This window comes from Sinocyclocheilus grahami, unplaced genomic scaffold (assembly GCF_001515645.1).
Source record: "Sinocyclocheilus grahami isolate Dianchi unplaced genomic scaffold, SAMN03320097.WGS_v1.1 scaffold1111.1, whole genome shotgun sequence".
Classification (NCBI taxonomy): Eukaryota; Metazoa; Chordata; class Actinopteri; order Cypriniformes; family Cyprinidae; genus Sinocyclocheilus; species Sinocyclocheilus grahami.
In genome coordinates, this window is record NW_015506290.1 from 214538 (window position 1) to 233752 (window position 19215).

At 37.8% G+C, this 19215-nt stretch overlaps 2 protein-coding genes across 2 annotated transcripts in view; one reads left to right on the plus strand and one right to left on the minus strand.

Annotated features, from left to right (window-relative positions):
• The window catches only part of LOC107566901 (SH2 domain-containing protein 4A-like), a 12958-nt gene extending 12614 nt beyond the window's left edge, over nucleotides 1-344 (minus strand). Inside the window, exon 1 of the mRNA XM_016252466.1 lies at nucleotides 291-344. The gene's annotated coding sequence lies outside the window, so the exon portion shown is untranslated. The remainder of the gene's footprint in view (nucleotides 1-290) is intronic.
• A 16717-nt stretch (nucleotides 345-17061) lies between these two features.
• LOC107566909 (PH and SEC7 domain-containing protein 3-like) overlaps nucleotides 17062-19215 on the plus strand; it is a 42594-nt gene continuing 40440 nt past the window's right edge. Inside the window, exon 1 of the mRNA XM_016252479.1 lies at nucleotides 17062-17158. Within this exon, the coding sequence (XP_016107965.1) occupies nucleotides 17141-17158 (18 nt within the window). The 5' untranslated portion in view covers nucleotides 17062-17140. The remainder of the gene's footprint in view (nucleotides 17159-19215) is intronic.

Consider the following 19215-nt stretch of genomic DNA (forward strand, 5'->3'; position numbering starts at 1 on the left):
CACACTCTCTCTCTCTCTCTCTCTCACACACACACACACTTACCGCTGTAGTAACGCTTCACACACACACACACTCTCTCTCTCACACACACTTACAGCTGTAGTAACGCTTCACACACACACACACACACACACACACTTACCGCTGTAGTAACGCTTCACACACACACTCTCTCTCTCACACACACACTTACAGCTGTAGTAACGCTTCACACACACACACACACACACACACCTGAAGCCTGCACAGAAAGGTGAATGTCGAGTGAAATCTGTGGTCATGTACACACCCTTTAACTCTCTCAGGCCACGCGGAGCTCCCTCCTACACTCGCTTCTTCCTCCGGCTCCGTGTGAAAGATCATCGAAGGTGCTTTATATGCAGCTCTGTTCATAGTCGTTTGCATGATCAGCGATATTAATATTAGACCTGCGCGGGATCTCCAGAACACATAACGCCGTCAGTCACACATCTCTACATCTAGCTTAAGAAGATACTTTAAATAATCTGACCATGAAATTAAACTAATAAACGCAGGAAAGATTATAACATACATATATAGGGCGTGGCCATGTCTCGCATATTTGGCTATAATTTACATATTGTTTATTACAGCATCGATAAACAGAAGTGTTTTGATTTGTGAAAGTTATGACAAACAACGTGCACTAGGTGGCGCACTTGTCACAAACCGCCACTGAAACCAATATGGGTTCGTATTTCTTGCTGTGTGCAATAAGAAGTGCAATTTGAAAAATTAGGCCAATTTTGAACTTTACCTTTCAGATAGGCCTATGCAAAGTGCTTACACACACACACACACACTCTCTCTCTCTCTCTCTCTCTCTCACACACACACGCACACAAAACAAAATCACAGGGACACAAAATATATATTTAAAAAAATCACACAAAAATGATCTTGTGATTGCATTTATAGCCCTATATAATTTGCAACACTTCCATTGTGTCGGCTGAAACTAATAGATAAAAAAAAAAAAAAAAGACTCAACAAATAGAATAAAACAGCTACTCACATTGCCCTCCAACACAGCAGGGGGAGCGGTTTAGCAAAGGAATGATTAAGCCATCAATAAATTTACCTGTTAGTAAAATGAAAAATACTCCAAAATGTAAGTGTTTGTGAAGTTCATATTAAATGAAGCACAAATGCTGTTGTTTTTATATTAGTAACAATCAGTGCAGGTCATCGAGTCACTGACAGCATTGATAGGAGTTAGTCTCTCCCTCAGTGAATCACAAAAACATGAATTAAAAGAAATAGAAATGAATAAACAGAGTGATTCAAAGTAATGCAGTATTAAAGATATGGTTAGTGGTTTTGGTTCAAGTAGGTCTGGGTTGGGTTCATATTATCACATACTTGTTATAATGACAATAATCTTTAACCTGACTTCAAAAAGCCATTTTGTGGAGGTTATTTCAACTATTTTAAAAAGACACAATGTGTTGACAAGGAACATGTCAATTGTTCAGCTCTATGTAACATATATTGAATGTATATTCACATATTTTATGTCCTGTAACTGGCCATTATTATGTGTTTAAACATTTTTGAGAATCTTTTGCTTTTTTGCAAGTGCAATTCACCTGGACCTGTGACAGTGACAGAGAAATGTTTTCTTTCATATACAAATAGTGCATGCAGTCTCTCGATTAATGAGTTCATTAAAAAAAACAGCATATAATTCTATAATTGTAAGCATGCCACTTTGCAGGTCACTGATGTCACTGCTTGAAATTTCATTTTAACTCTGAGTATATGTCAGAGCTCAGAAATACGTTTTTTTTCCCACCCAAGAATGATGCATTTATTTTATAATAAACTGATTTTTATCGATGCTTTTTTATATTTGGCAGAAATATCTATATTTTTATATTCCCAATTAAATGTTAAGTTTTGTTCAAGCTATTTACGAAGAATTGCAACAACCTGCAAATTATATAGGGCTATAAATGCAATCACAAGTCATTTAGCAATTTTGACAAAATTAATCTATTATGTTAGCTAGCTTGAAAACTTGACAGATCAGCAGAATTTGCAACAACTATGTAGAATACGTCACAGAAAACCAAAGCTTGTAAGATCAACAAATGCAAGAATTTCTGTGTCAGTGCTGTTATCTGGTCATAAAATCAAAACGGAGAGTTCCGGTGCTTGGTTCTGATTGGCTGAGCCGCGTTCGAAGCTGTTGTAAATTACTCTACAAACACACACCTTTGTTTACATCTGTGTGTTGCTCTGCAAACACTTTATAGCAACCACAACTGTTTCTGAGGAGCTACATTGTTTGGTGGAAGAATGCTGTTTGTATTAATATCATTACACTTTAATTGCTCTGTTTTATTTTGTGAAACCTAACTACGTATATGGAATAACCGTTTTATAAAAGCAATAATCCCCGTGAAGCCGTGGTTTACAGTGAATTTATAACAGCTATTATAAAAACAACTGTTGTAAATTTACTGTAAACCACGGCTTCTTGGGCCTTATTGCTTTAATCACACTGACCCTATAATATATATATATATTGAAAAAAAAGGCTATTTTACACAGAAACCAGGCAACCTTTATTTATTTTACTTTTAAGTAGCTATGCACTGCAACATAAATAAATGATGCAAATTACTGTGCTACTGTTTATCATATTACTATTTACTGCATTTATTTATGCTTTCATTGCTGGGTATTATTAGTTTTTTTTTTTAAGGGTGACAATTAATCAGATTTAAAAAACATTTTTTTAATACATTTTGTTCGCTCATTTATTATGGATCATCTTATGGTTCACTATGTATAGGTACAATTATCTTATAGAGTCATTCATTTAGTTTAAAATTCCATTGTTGCTCAAAAACCTAGTGTTACACTATCAGCCTGAGAGTTTAGCCACATTTGTACATTACCCACTATTTACCACAATGAAAGCATTTGTTCAGATATTTTTGAAAACACTCTAAAATAAGTTTGCAATAGTGTAAGTTTTAGGGAGAAGGCATTTCCTGCTTGATGCTGGAATGGAACTCTGTAATTTATCCATGTTTATATGACGCTGTGATGCTATCTCGCTGGGGCTTCATGTGGCCTTGGATGTTAGATGTATCAAGGGTGTAATTAGTAGTGATCCATGATGGTTTACATACTTGGGCTGTTTGATGTCAGCAGTGTTGGGAGGTGCAGTGTTCCAGCATGAGCCGATCGCTGGCTGATTAGTGCAGCAGATAGAGGGACAGCGAGGGCCTGATATCACAGATAAACACCTTTCTAGAGATCAGGGCTAATTCACAGCTCAGCTGGAGTGGCTGGAGTTTCTGCTGGTAGTGTTTATAGTGCTTATGGATTAAGTCTTATAAATGCAACGCATTTAGACCAGAGAATTGACAATTACTGAGAATATATTTAGCTGCTGCCCTACTGTATATTGCTGCATGTAAACTGTCTACTGTCTATATATACTAGCTGTTTGTTAAGCAGAACAAAAGGGCACTCGTTCACAAAATAGTGCAGGCAATCACTGAAAACTGAGCTGCACCGACCATGACTTTTCCTGATTTTTACAAGCAAATAGGCCGATTCTGATAACGACTGCTGTTTTTTTTAAGCAAGAGACAAGAAAGAATGAAATAGTACATGAACATGATGTTTATTTGCTCTATTACAGGCTGAACTGGCTTTAAACAAAAACTAGCCATTTGAAATTAGAGGCCACCACTGCATTTCAGACTGTTCGTCACAGTGCTGCTTATAAACGCTACTTTAATAAGCATTATACGGAGGTAGGATGAACAGAAAATATCATTAAAACTTTTCAGAAGACCGTTCCTTTCAGAGATGCCTTCAACTGAAATAAAACAAAAAAACGGTAAATTACTGCCCGTTTCTGATTAATAGCAGGACAACTGGTGGCCCTCTGATTAAAAAGGTTCTCATTTTCATAATTTAAGGCTGTCGTTACTTCTCTATTACCCCGACACATTACTGAAGGACCAAATGACCGTCTCATGCACTGAATTAAAACAGTGGTTTTTATTGTCCCCAAAACTCATAAGAAATGCAAATGTACTTTGATAGACAGCCACTTTTCTAAATAATGTATTATTTATAAATATAACATGTATGCATAGCTGGCTTTGAATTTATTTGCTAAATTTCTAATTGTTGAATCAAAAGCAGCTTGTAATGACAAAGATTTTGAATCAGGTTGCTTCAGGCATCAAAATAGACTGGTAAAAAAAGTTACAGTCAGTTTGTGGGTTCAGTAATGTTGTTAGTCAGACATTTTAAATACACTGCCCAATCTATAATCAGCTTCTTGAAAAACTCTGGCCTTTATCAATGAGTGGGTGGGGCCTCCAGTTTGTCTGACCAATAGAAAACTGGGGGTGGAGCAAAATTAAATGGTGGTAAGGTAAGAGTGTTTGGGAAACATGATTGGAGACAATGCATTTAATACAGTATTTATGAAGTTAATTCTAACGCCATAGACATCACTGTCCAAATACACACAGCGCAAGTACACAAATGCTTGTCCAACACACGGTGGTTAACAAAACTCAAAACTGGACTGTGGATTGGGGTATTTTTTCATCTTTGGTTTGCTCACTTGGGGTTTAAACCCTATAACCAGTATCCCAATAATCTTGTGTCTTCCAGTTTAAGTTTATATCTGAGCAACTGCTCCATGTCACGACCCCTCAACAGAGTACCGGGTCACATTATTGAGTTCAAGCAGAAGGGAAGTAAAGTCAAAACTGTTGACATAACTAACTGCTTTAGATCTCAGCGAGCGTCTGGAAGACAAGGCAGTTTCTCAGTGACTCAATGGATCGTCTGTGCGTGACCTTCGAGACCTCAATGTCAGACTCAGCTGTCCCTGCCACCCTTAAAGAATGAGTGCTTGTGTCTGTGTCCAAACAGAAAGTGTTTAGAGTAGTGAGTGTTTTATTATCAGAACATGTTCATTGCACAAAGGCTGCTTATTCTTCACAGGTCAAAATTATTTTGTGCAGCAAAAGACAGAAGTCTATAAATGTAGTGTCTATGGCAGATTTAAGGCCATGACACCAAGTTGAGCGTCTGTTTGCCTTGTTTCTGCATCATTGGCAGCTTTGAAAATGGTAAGCAACTGCGACATTGATTATGGTTTATATATATACACAGTCCTATCTCTTTTGGTTTCAGTTTTTGATTAATGAATATAGATTACTGCCACCTGCTGATATGGAGAGTCATCTCCTCTCAAACAGATTCAGAATGCTAGTTGCCCATTGGCTGTAGTCTATTGTGGTGTGTTCCAGCACAAATGTTTTGTCCAGATGCAGGTGACACGATCTAAAATTTGTAAAAAAAATTTGGTGTGTCTGGCAGTTTTGTGGGGTAACACATTACAAGTAATGCGAGTTATGTAATCAGATTACTTTTTTCAATTAACTAGTAAAGTAATACATTAATAGTTACTTTTTAAAATCAGTAACACCAGTTACTTTGTTTTCCCATGTATTGACTGACAGCTCTCCTGTCCTCATGTTGAGAGAAATCAGGAATAAGTGTAGAGGCGCTGTGTGAACATGTTACTATAGTTCTAGACTAAATTTAAACATGCTTTCACAAAAACAGATTCAGTATTCCTCAAAATGAATAAAAACAGTGACGTGCAAACTCAAAATATGACGCAAACCTGCAATAATTACTATAAATATGTTAAATAACACAAATATCTTTTATGTATTTAATCCCATTTTATCAACCGACATCTTTACTGCTGACTTTCGATGATCCAATTCAACCATACTAATAAGAAAAAGTGACTTTAAATAAACATAACATTTGTGTTGCTTTTTTTGTGATCGAGAATTAAGTGTTGAACTTCTCCCGTGTCCTATTCTTCATGCAATCCAGAATGACAGCACAGCTGAAAGGTTTCTTTGCACTTTTTGAATTCAGCCAGAGGCTTATACATTTTACTCGTGGTGTGAAAGGGCTTTTACATTTGCCAAAAACAGAAGTTTTTTAATTAATAATAATAATAATAATAATAATAATTAATTACATTTATATAGCGCTTTTCTAGGCACTCAAAGCGCTTTACATTGTCAGGGGGGATCTCCTCGTCCACCAGCAGTGTGCAGCATCCACCTGGAGGATGCGACGGCAGCCATAGTGCGCCAGAACGCCCACCACACACCAGCTTACCGGTGGAGAAGAGACAGAGTGATGAAGCCAATCAGCAGATATGGGGATTGTTTGGAGGCCATGATAGTCAGAGGCCAATGGGCAAATTTGGCCAGGATGCCGAGGTCACACCTCTACTCTTTTCGAAAGAGTCAGGACCTCGGTTTAACGTCTCATCTGAAGGATGGTGCTTGCTGACAGTATAGTGTCCCCGTCCCTACACTGGGGCGTTAGGATCCACACAGACCACAGGGTGAGCACCCCCTGCTGGCCTCATTAACACCTCTTCCAGCAGCAACCTAGTTTTCCCAGGAGGTCTCCCATCCAGGTACTGAGCAGGCTCAGCCCTGCTTAGCTTCAGTGGGTAACCACTTGGGCTTGGGCTACAGGGTGATATGGCTGCCCTGTAGGACCTATTAAGAACAAACAATAGGTCCTTCAAGGTATCTTGGAGAGGTGAGGTGTCCAAGTCGCAACATCAAGCTGCTGGGGTGCCTCAGGGCTCAGTTCTTGGACCACTTCTCTTCTCTGTCTACATGGCATCACTAGGTTCTGTCATTCAGAAACATGGCTTTTCATATCACTGCTATGCTGATGACTCTCAACTCTACCTCTCATTCCATCCTGAGGATCCGACGATAGCTGCTCGCATCTCAGCTTGTCTAACAGACATTTCTTTTTGGATGACGGACCATCACCTTCAACTCAACCTGGCTAAGACAGAACTGCTTGTGGTTTCAACAAACTCATCACTTTATCAAAATTTCACCATCCAGTTCAAAACATTTTTCACTCATCAACCATAACTCCTTCAAAAACAGCTAGAAACCTTGGAGTTGTGATTGATGATAAGCTACATTTCTCAGACCACACTGTTAAAACTGTCCGGTCCTGCAGATTTGCTTTATTCAACATCAAGAAGATCAGGCCTTTTCTTTCAGAACATGCTTCACAACTCCTTGTTCAAGCTCTTGTTCTGTCCAGGCTGGACTATTGCAATGCTCACTTGGCAGGTCTTCCAGACACTTCTTTCAAACCTCTACAGTTAATCCAAAATGCAATATAATGTATTTAATAAACAAACACAAAAAATTCAGTCCATCCATAGCTCCAGTATTATATTGGCAAACTTTCACATTAGCACCACTCACTGATAGTGATGGTATGAACTGGAATAAGACCAGCTGCATATTTTGTCAGTGACTTAGAAACCGTGTTGAAACTGCTGGGAGTGACATTCTGTGGACAGGAACTTTGAGACTGGGAGCTCACTGTATCATCTCATCAGAGAAATACTGAGCGTTTGCTAAAGTCAGCAGTGTCCTATCTGGAGCAGAGCGAATGTGAGATAGCAGGTGCGTTATGCAAATGTATTATCACCAGAAATAGTTCACGTAATGAGTCCTGGTGCTCTTTTCACAGCTCAATCACAGTTTGACCCATTTCTTTATTTTAAGACAGTCTGCTTCTCAAATGATCTTCAGCCTCATATCTGCAGCAGCAGGTTAATTTCTGTCCTCATTTTCTGAGCTAAAAGCTTCGGTTGTAACCCAGTTCATAATATGAGCGCTAATTTTGATGTCCATTCTGTCTCTACCAGTGTTTGCAAAATTTACTTTCATAAGTAATGCATTACAATATTGCGTTACTCCCTAAAAATGTAACTAATTGTGTTACTTTTTATGCAAAGTAATGTGTTACATTACTTGTGTGTTACTTTTTCTCACATGGGCTGGGATTGCTAACAAAACTGCGTACTGAAAGACAAAACTCTTTCAGGTGACATACTAAATGCAGATGTTAATTTCAGTGTGCTTCTTTAGTAGTATGCAAATACTTGTGCTAAGCCTTTATCTTGAATCTCCCATATGAGCAAAGGTCCTGAAGCACATAGCTCATAGTTATGAAAACTTTTGAATGATTTAACATGAACGGACAGACAGGAAGCTTCATACTGAGCAAAGAGTCTCATGTTATAGTCTTACAATGCTTCCTTTTATATGGTAAACCTGACGACTTAGTGGACAGAAGACATATGCTCTCAACCTGGCTAAGACAGAACTGCTTGTGGTTTCAACAAACTCATCACTTTATCAAAATTTCACCATCCAGTTCAAAACATTTTTCACTCATCAACCATAACTCCTTCAAAAACAGCTAGAAACCTTGGAGTTGTGATTGATGATAAGCTACATTTCTCAGACCACACTGTTAAAACTGTCCGGTCCTGCAGATTTGCTTTATTCAACATCAAGAAGATCAGGCCTTTTCTTTCAGAACATGCTTCACAACTCCTTGTTCAAGCTCTTGTTCTGTCCAGGCTGGACTATTGCAATGCTCACTTGGCAGGTCTTCCAGACACTTCTTTCAAACCTCTACAGTTAATCCAAAATGCAATATAATGTATTTAATAAACAAACACAAAAAATTCAGTCCATCCATAGCTCCAGTATTATATTGGCAAACTTTCACATTAGCACCACTCACTGATAGTGATGGTATGAACTGGAATAAGACCAGCTGCATATTTTGTCAGTGACTTAGAAACCGTGTTGAAACTGCTGGGAGTGACATTCTGTGGACAGGAACTTTGAGACTGGGAGCTCACTGTATCATCTCATCAGAGAAATACTGAGCGTTTGCTAAAGTCAGCAGTGTCCTATCTGGAGCAGAGCGAATGTGAGATAGCAGGTGCGTTATGCAAATGTATTATCACCAGAAATAGTTCACGTAATGAGTCCTGGTGCTCTTTTCACAGCTCAATCACAGTTTGACCCATTTCTTTATTTTAAGACAGTCTGCTTCTCAAATGATCTTCAGCCTCATATCTGCAGCAGCAGGTTAATTTCTGTCCTCATTTTCTGAGCTAAAAGCTTCGGTTGTAACCCAGTTCATAATATGAGCGCTAATTTTGATGTCCATTCTGTCTCTACCAGTGTTTGCAAAATTTACTTTCATAAGTAATGCATTACAATATTGCGTTACTCCCTAAAAATGTAACTAATTGTGTTACTTTTTATGCAAAGTAATGTGTTACATTACTTGTGTGTTACTTTTTCTCACATGGGCTGGGATTGCTAACAAAACTGCGTACTGAAAGACAAAACTCTTTCAGGTGACATACTAAATGCAGATGTTAATTTCAGTGTGCTTCTTTAGTAGTATGCAAATACTTGTGCTAAGCCTTTATCTTGAATCTCCCATATGAGCAAAGGTCCTGAAGCACATAGCTCATAGTTATGAAAACTTTTGAATGATTTAACATGAACGGACAGACAGGAAGCTTCATACTGAGCAAAGAGTCTCATGTTATAGTCTTACAATGCTTCCTTTTATATGGTAAACCTGACGACTTAGTGGACAGAAGACATATGCTGATGATCTGAACTGACTCTGTGCAGCACTATAATGATTTAGCTCTACAAGGTTTTGTAGACTGCAGGGTGCAGGTATGAATACTTTAATCATTTTCATCACTGTTGATAAATGAGCTTTGTCTTATCATGTAGGTTTAGAGGTGTGTTGGATTTTAAGATTTAAGATGTCCAACATTCAGTGCATTGTGTTTTCATTTATATTATTATAGTTGGCTGCTTTGAATGACTGCAGTCAATGTTCCCTTTGATTTTAGCAGTCATTTCCTGGACGTTGAGTTTAATAATGGGGGCGTCATGTGAATTTGACAGGTGCTGGCAACCAGGAAAACACCCAGCATTTGTGTCTAGTCCATCAGGTTTGGGCTTTACAATGAGCAGTAATGAGTTATGCTGATATAGTCTGTATGGTGCCAGCCAAATATGTTGCCAGCCAAGCAAATGCCCCACTCTAATAACATTTCTCCAGAACTTCCTGCTGTTTTGACAATGCTCCCACATAACGTAGCTATGGTACAGCACTTCACAAAGCACAAATCCCAACCCTGCGCCTGGAGGACTTCTGTACTATCGTGCTGACTTCAGTTCCAGCTCTACTCCAACACACCTGCTTGTGTTCTTCAAGTAATCCTGAAGACCTTGATGAGCTGGTTCTGGTTGGTTTGATTAGGGTTGGAGCTGAACTGTAGGAAGCTAATGCTCCAGGAGCAGGGTTGGCCCTCCATGCTTTAAAGGGACTTTAACTGTGACTCATTTCAATAGAGTGCTGCAGGGACGACATATTTGTGTTGGCCAAAAACTGGAAACAAGTTGGCCTTTTAGCACTTACAGTCAGAGCTAGATTACTTACAAATCGTAATTGTTACTGATTCCAAATTACATGACAAAAATTGTAGTTAGTAACATAATCCATTACATTACACATTTTAGTTAATATAATCAGACTACACTCTAAAAAATGCTGGGTTGTTTCAACTCAACCTTGGGTCAAAAATGGACTAACCCAACTTTTGGGTTAAAAATGTAATTAAAAAATTTAACCCAACGGTTGGGTTAGTCCATATTTGACCCAAAGTTGGGTTGAAACAACCCAGCATTTTTTAGAGTGTACTTTTAGATTACTTTTGACCTATGTCGTTTTTCACATTGATTTACATAGGATAATCTTACTGATATAAAAATACAAAGAGTAAGAAAATATACTCCATTTGTTGTTTTCAACATCATGAAGTGCATTAAACATTATACTACGTCTATTTCCCAAACTGGGTTTGTGAAGGAAATGCAGGGGCTTTATGAGTTCAATGAAAACCCAATAATTAATTAAATCATTAAAATGTTCAATTGTGAATTTGTGCATTTTAATGTGTTTGAAAGACAAGCGCCTTCCAAAGTAATACATGGTAAAATAACCGACTGAGTGATCATTCAAATAAGAATTAATGTGTTCAGTAGTTGATGCAATGTTCAAACACTTCTTAAACCTGAAGAGATTTTTGTAAATCCAGTGGTCAGATCAATGCTGTGTAGCCACCTGAATAATGACTGATCTCTGTGTCAATGTCCACAAAACTGGAAGACTTTCAATTAATATGTAATCATGTAATCCATAAAAAAGTAACTGTAGTCTGATTACGAGTATTTTAAAATGTCATGTAATCTACCAGTACTTAATTTTTGGAATCTGATTACTTAATCCAGATTACATGTAATCAGTTACTACACAGCTCTGCTTACAGTTCCCTTGTCCTAAAATCAATATGTTTTTTGAGTTTTTGGCGGAAAAGGCGGAAATACTTTATGCAATTTCAGAAATGTTTTTGTTAAAAACCAACTCTCACTGTACGAGTAAATTGCATGCGATGTCAAGCCAAAGCTCACAATTTATGTGCTCACACTATACTGTCCAATCATCAAGCTTCAATTTCACTGCTCACACTATACGTGTGAAATGTGGGACCACCCAAACCTGGAACTGTGGTTATTTCAGAAAAAAGGAAAATGCTTTCCAGGGAGAATCCCCGTGTGGCCATGGTTTAATTTTTGCTTTCATGCAGGCTCGAGTCAAAAAAGAGTCATACGACTCAGAAATCAGCTCAACCAATCACACAGTGTATGCCCTGTGGTTATCACAAGCTCAGTACATTTTCACATCAGAAAATACATCAGTAATAGCACATTGTGATTTCTTTAAAGCTTTTTACTCAAAAATTGTCTTGAAAATTGTGGTTGGAACTACAGAGGTGGTTAAACGCTTTCACAGCCTCATTTTGTTTATTAAACACACTCTTGCAAACTATTCTAACACAAACTTTAAGGGAAACCACTAAAATAAAGATTGAAAGAGTTGTCAAAAGTGATGCAACCATGATGTAGTTCATTTACAGCCGTATAGCTTCTACTTAGGCTTCCAAATTTATCAAAGTTTTGTTTATTTGTGAAGATTATCATGATGAACAAATCATTTAAGAATTTCAGTCTTTTGTTGGTCAACAGAGCTTATTTTCTGCCATAATCCAAAAGCCAATAGAAAAATGGTTTTGGGTTTTTGTTAGTGAAACAAGGGTGATGCAAACATTTGGGTGGTCCACAAAAATACATCATCACTGCAGTACTCAATTCATCATAGTCTAATAAATCATGTTAAAATGCTCTTCTTTGAAATAAACCATTTCTCTAACTAAATTTATGTGAAAAAAATGCAATCTGGGTGGACCAGTGCCACCCTGGCCCTTATGCTCCTGGGACCCGATCCTTGTGAAACTTGAGCTTTTCACCCAACACAGAAAGATTAGCCATCCTTACAGGAAATAGGAGATCATCATCATGGTAAGACTTCCTTCCTCTGCGGCCGTCCAGCTCCAGTCACCCTCCAGGGCCCATCAGCGCCAGTCTCCTACCAGCCCACAGAAAGAGATCCCTCTGATTCACCATCTGCAGAGCCAGAGAGCCAGGGGTCACCTAGACCCGTCTGTTCCAGGAGGTGCGCTAAAATATTAGAATATTAAGAATAATTGTATTGACCTGTATTGGATTACTGCACTGTTCAAGCTACAGCTCTTCACTGAGAATCAAAATCAGGACAGCTGTCACAGTCCACACTAGATGGGACAGAATTCCCTAATTGGGTTTTACGTCAAGGGAATTCTGAAATCATGAGCCAGATGAGTCCTTGTTGCCCCGAACTCCCTTCTGCTGGCAGAGTGAGCTTCCTCCATTCAGAAGCGGGATCGGACACTAACGCCAGGAATCCAGGGATCAAACCTAAACTGAGCCCCAAGCCTCTTGTTCTTCCACCAGTAACCCCCAGCAAGCCGCGGCAGCCGCACATGAACTGGGTGCACAGCGCCAAACAGAAAGAGGAAGTTGGAGTGAAAGAGAGGACGTCCTTTCTGTCTGCTGTTATCGAGCGGACCTCAAAGCTGTATGGATACACACCTGCGCTGCATCCCAGCTCCTCCGGGAAGACTTCATCACTGACGGCAGAAGCACAGTCTATTGCAACACAGACCGCCATGGTGCCATCTGCCAGACTTAGACCTGCAATTCCTGTGAAGGTATATATGCTTTTACTAATGCTGCTTCTCTGTTATTTATTCACCACACGGGGAATTTAGATACGCTTATGTGTGTATCTGATGGGTTTATGCTGTTTTATGACGTTTATTTACTACATATACAGTGGGTACGGAAAGTATTCAGACCCCCTTAAAATTTTCACTCTTAACAATATTGCAGCCATTTGCTAAAATCATTCAAGTTAAGTTTTTTTCCTCATTAATGTACACACAGCACCCCATATTGACAGAAAAACACAGAATTGTTGACATTTTTGCAGATTTATTAAAAAAGAAAAACTGAAATATCACATGGTCCTAAGTATTCAGACCCTTTGCTGTGACACTCATATATTTAACTCAGGTGCTGTCCATTTCTTCTGATCATCCTTGAGAGGGTTCTACGCTGCATCCCAGCTCCTCCGGGAAGACTTCATCACTGACGGCAGAAGCACAGTCTATTGCAACACAGACCGCCATGGTGCCATCTGCCAGACTTAGACCTGCAATTCCTGTGAAGGTATATATGCTTTTACTAATGCTGCTTCTCTGTTATTTATTCACCACACGGGGAATTTAGATACGCTTATGTGTGTATCTGATGGGTTTATGCTGTTTTATGACGTTTATTTACTACATATAACTGATTCTGAGTGATGTGCATGTCTTAGTCTAGTCTGCTCAGTGCTGTTTTAGTCTGGTTTGAAGAGAGCATCTTTGGGATTTGAGCATGCTGGGTAATGTTTGTCTCTCCACCCAGATGGGCTGATTACAGCTGAATACCTCACATTAAATGGACTAGGACCAATTTTCATCTTCCTACTTTCTCCTACTTTGGAGAATTGTAAAGTTGGAGAATTGTAAAATGGCTCAAAACCAATTTGGACGTTGAATTCATACTTAAAATGTCTTAAGACGCTGGGGTATATTTGTAGCAATAGCCAAAAATACATTGTATGGGTCAAAATTATTGATTTGTTATGCTAAAAATCATTAGGATATTAAGTAAAGATCATGTTCCATGAAGATATTTTGTAAATTTCCTACCGTAAATATATCAAAACTTTGTGATTAGTAATATGCATTGCTAAGGACTTAATTTGAACAACTTTAAAGATGATTTTCTCAATATTTAGATTTTTTTGCACCCTCAGATTCCATATATTCAAATAGTTGTATCTCGGCCAAATATTGTCCTATCCTAACAAACCATACATCAATGGAAAGAGTATTTATTCAGCTTCGAGATGGTTGCTAAATATCAATTTTAAAAATCGACCCTTATGACTGGTTTTGTGCTCCAGGGTCACAAATGAGTGAATGTAAATGTATGGAGAAAATATCAAGATGTGTGTCATTTATGATAGCACAACCACACTTTAAGCAAAATACAGTTTGTACAGTTTGTGGTCACTCTGCTCAGACACTTGGGTGAACTTCATACATACACTAAAAGCTGATGAAGCATTTATTTGATCCGATCGCTTGCCTTGATATTTTGTTTTCTAGTGTTATGACTTAGAGTCCACATACTTATTTGGGGCCACTGTATTCTTCTTTTAGATCGTCACATTCTCAAATACAGCAGATAAAATAATATTCATGATAGTGAAATGTTATTTTGTTTTAACATGCTTTAAAGATAATTTCTTACCAAAGCAACACAAACATCACAGCAGCACAGAATTAATATTAAATTAAGACCAGATGAACTGAATCATGGAAATAAGTTACCAGAGGAAAAAAGAGACACAAAGAGGTGGTGATCAATCAAATACTGATCATTAATAAACACAATTACGCAGACACTTTTATCCAAGCAACAGTACAACAGTACTACAGTGCATATTCATGTATTCATGTAAGCAACATGCCCTATATAGAAACTATTAGTGCTGTAGTTTCTCTGGGATCTTCAAACAATGTTCAATGTTCAGTTTAGCAATATCAAACAAGTGCTGTTGATATTTAGTACAATAGCACAGTTGTGAATATGATGCTTAATTTTATAACTGTTCAATAAACAATAATTGAATCTTGAGTGATTTAACTTTCAGACAAAACTGGGCCAGAAGTTAAAAAAAAACCAGGAAGTTGAACTTTGGGTCTTTTTGATAATTACAATTTGAACCTCTTTTACATATATACATTTATTTATTTAATCCAAAGTGACTTACAAACACGGCCAATTTAGTAACAGGAGCCAACAGTGTATTTGCAGTACACAGCGCCAAGCCTTAACCTTTTTGCCTATATATTTATTTATTTAAAAAAAAGTTTTATATTAAATAAATATTATTTTTTGTTTGTAGATATAACTTCATATTTACTTTTACCGTTTTTTTGTGTCCATAATTTAGTATTTAAAAAAAATATATATATAATTACAATATTTCTGCCATGCATCTGCCAGAAGTGTGACTACATGAGATCTAGTACGAAGTAGTTTCTAAACATAATTTTTGTGGTGAGTGCATAAATTGAGTCAAGCCATTTTATAGGTAGCACCCTTTATAATCCACATCATTTCAAAGCAGAATTTTCCTAATTACCTAAATAAATAAATAAATAAAAAGAAGCAAATAAAGCTTTTACTGACCACAATATTTTATTTATACAGTATGCAAATAGTAATAAATTTTTTTATAATTGTTTTTGTTATATAATAGATATAGACAAATGTTATCACACCCCTAAACAGTTGCTATCACAGAAAAGCCCTCATGAAGATTTCACATCTGGACTTAAAGTGGTCATATGATGTTGCTAAAAAGAACATTATTTTGTGTATTTGGTGTAATGATTTAAGGGCCGTTCACATATAGCGTCTTTTACGCACTCAAGTTCATTATTTCAAATGTATGCAGCAGGCGCGCTCATAATGGAAGCGACGCGGTCACTTTTTCCAGGCGCGTCCGCGCCGCATCGAGATAAAAACATTTCAACTTTTCAGAATGCCGCAAGCGCACCGCGGGTCATGTGACAAGAACCAACCAATCAGCTTCATCCTTTCCCGTAACAACATTGAAAGCTCAGCCAAGATGAAGGAACAGCTGATCATAGCTGTACAGGGATAGCCATTCTTAAATAAATTTAGTAGCAGAGCTACTGCAAGCGATTTTTAGTGCTGCAAATCCATTTATCCTTTGCTGAAACTTCCGCGTCTTCATGGAGAGCGCAGGTCACGGTTGCTTAGCAACGGCAGACGGCTCCGGAGCGCAAGCGCCCGAACGCTTTGGAAAAAAGCAGAAAGCGGCGCGCCTAGCGTTTTCCATGCGTTTTTAGGCGCGCCGCGTAAACATAAAACCATAAATCTAAATCTAGTCGTGTCCTCTTTTGGAAGACCAAACAAAGTAGTTTCGCTTTCACAAAGAAACACAGCGTCTTCACGACATGGCGGCGGCGGAAACAACAATACTACAGCGAGAATAAAAGTTACGCCTTCTTTCTTTGCGTGAACATTTGGGAGGCGTTATGCAAATCTTCCCACATAGTGAGGTAGACATGTGGGGGCGTGTTAGAACGAGTCGTTTTAGATAGGTGTGGCTGACTCTTAACTTTTATAAAGAATATCTCTTTGGATTTGAGACTTTAATCTTTGCAACTTTACAGATCTTCTTTATGCACCAAGAGCTTGTAACACTCCAAAGAGAAAGAAACAATTGAAATCGCATCATATGACCCCTTTAACACAGGGTCATGCATGATGACGTCTGAGATATGAACAGCGAAAACGTGCGCGCACTCACTCGCGTGTTGCTTTTTCTTCTTCTTTCTTTTGTAACAAATTGTAATTTATTGTGTATGCATTTGTGTTTAATTTATAACAATTGGCCATTATTTTATGGATTTGTATGTCTGTCCAAGCATAAAAAAACACACACGCACACAGGACTGTACCAACTGACACTAGACTGAGGGGACACACACACACACACACACACACCGCTGCTCTTATAATGAGCTGAAGTAATCACAGCGATGCTCAACATCCAGCTTTAATCGACTGTTGGTGAATGGAAATCATTCTGTCGGTGAGTTTCATTGTTTGTTGTTGCTTCTTTCAGTGTTCAGCACGATTTAGCGATAACTAAGGCGTTTTCACTTCTGCAGTATTCTGTGTTAATGTGTCACACATAGTTTCAGTTTAAGTCGTTTTATACACGACTGTTGTGTGTGTTCGGTAGAAAACACACTTTAAACATGTTTACTGTTGATTTCTCAGCCGTTAGCTGCAGTGCTCGTTGACATCTAGTAACGTTGGTGAAGCTAACAGACTAGCACACAAGGGGAAACCAGTGAAACGCGTAAATGAGATGCAAACAGTGATGCTGATGGTGATCATAGTGATGAAGAGAAGAACACGGTGCGATTCTCTTTTATTTCTGCTGTTTTTATTTGCTACGTCTTCATTCAGGACGGAGCTTTATTGTTGTTTTCTGGCTAGCGAGATGAATTGGTATCCATGTGGTGATGCATTTTTATTACAGTGTAACTACTAGTGTAAAACAATACTAATAGTGTAAAACAATACTAATAGTGTGAATCAACCCAGCAGAGCTGAAGTAGCAGAGCGTTACCAGAGACCCTCAATGCAAGCATCACTGTTCAGGCTTTGTGTTCATTGTCTGCTGGTGTTTGATCAAACCAGCCAATCAGCTGTGAGATATTGATATTTGGTCGTGTAGGCTTTGCTTGTAAAGCTACAGTACTGGCATGTGTTACTACAGCTTCAGTCCTGAGGTTTAGTGTTTTGGCACAGTGGTTATATATTGGATGAAACTACCATCTCTTCATTAACCACTACGATGCACCACGTCTTGGAAAATATGATTTTGTCTAAACATCAGGGTTTTGTTCTTACAAAAAGTTCAATGATATTACAGTTGTCTTGTGCACATGGTACAATTGTAATGCTTTTATTGATTGGAAATGTGCAATGGTTGATAGGACTGTCACTTGACCAGTTATCTTCTGTTTTTGTTGATCACGTACAACTGTATGGCTTGCAGAGTATAAACAATTTACCACACTTCACTAAACAAGTTGAATATCTATGAGAAATTCAACATTAAATGGAAAAATGTACTCTGATTATGCATAAAGCAATGCATAACAATTGTGCAATTTTTTACACCTTTAAAAGTGGATTTTTGATAGCAATCAGCATAGTGTAGGAAAATGTGCTTAATGTTGTGAAATGTGCTGGTATAATTTTCCAGCAAAAGTGTTTATGAATTTAGAAGTCATAGAATTACATGATTTCTTTTTGTACAAAAAATAAAATAAATAATCGCAGATTAAATGCTATTAAACATCAATAAACTATTTAATAATCTAATCACATTTGTGACAGGAATGTTCTTATTTTATAGCGTTATTGAATGATTAGGTCCTGTAAAAACATTCAGTAACGCTATAAAATAAGGTTCCTTTTGTTAACATAAATTAACTACATTATTGAACATGAATTAACAACAAGAAACAACTAAAGATGAACTTACAGAACAGTTGTATCTTTATTAACTAATGTTAACAAAGAATAATAAATACTGTAACAAATCTAATGTTCATAAAGCATTAACTGTCATCAACTAATGAGATCTTATTGTAAAGTGTTACCAAAAATCTGTATTGCTGAGCATTCAATTTGCTCGAGGGAATCTGCAGACTGCTTTTGTTTTTAGTGATTTAAAGTCCCCATGAAATCAAAATGAAAGTTTTTTGGGTGTTAGTATCAATATGTTAGTCTTAAGATTATCTATAAGGCAGTGTGCTCCAAAACAGTGACAAAATTCGCATTTAGAAGATATAAGCATTCAAAGCTTGCAGTTCGTCACTTCCGCCAAAACGGCTCAACGATTTTTCTGACGTCACATCGTACTTCATCTTCTCATCACACTTTGTCCAATCAAATGCTCTCTAGAATCCGAAGCCCCGCCCTCTACACTATAAAATAGACGCTGAAGCCACGGCTGAAATCGGTCACTTGTCCACAGAATTAGTATTTTCTGTACAGTGAATGGCACGTAGTGCACTATATAGGGGACAGGGAACGACTCAAACAGTGTAAATATGCTTTCCATTGAGG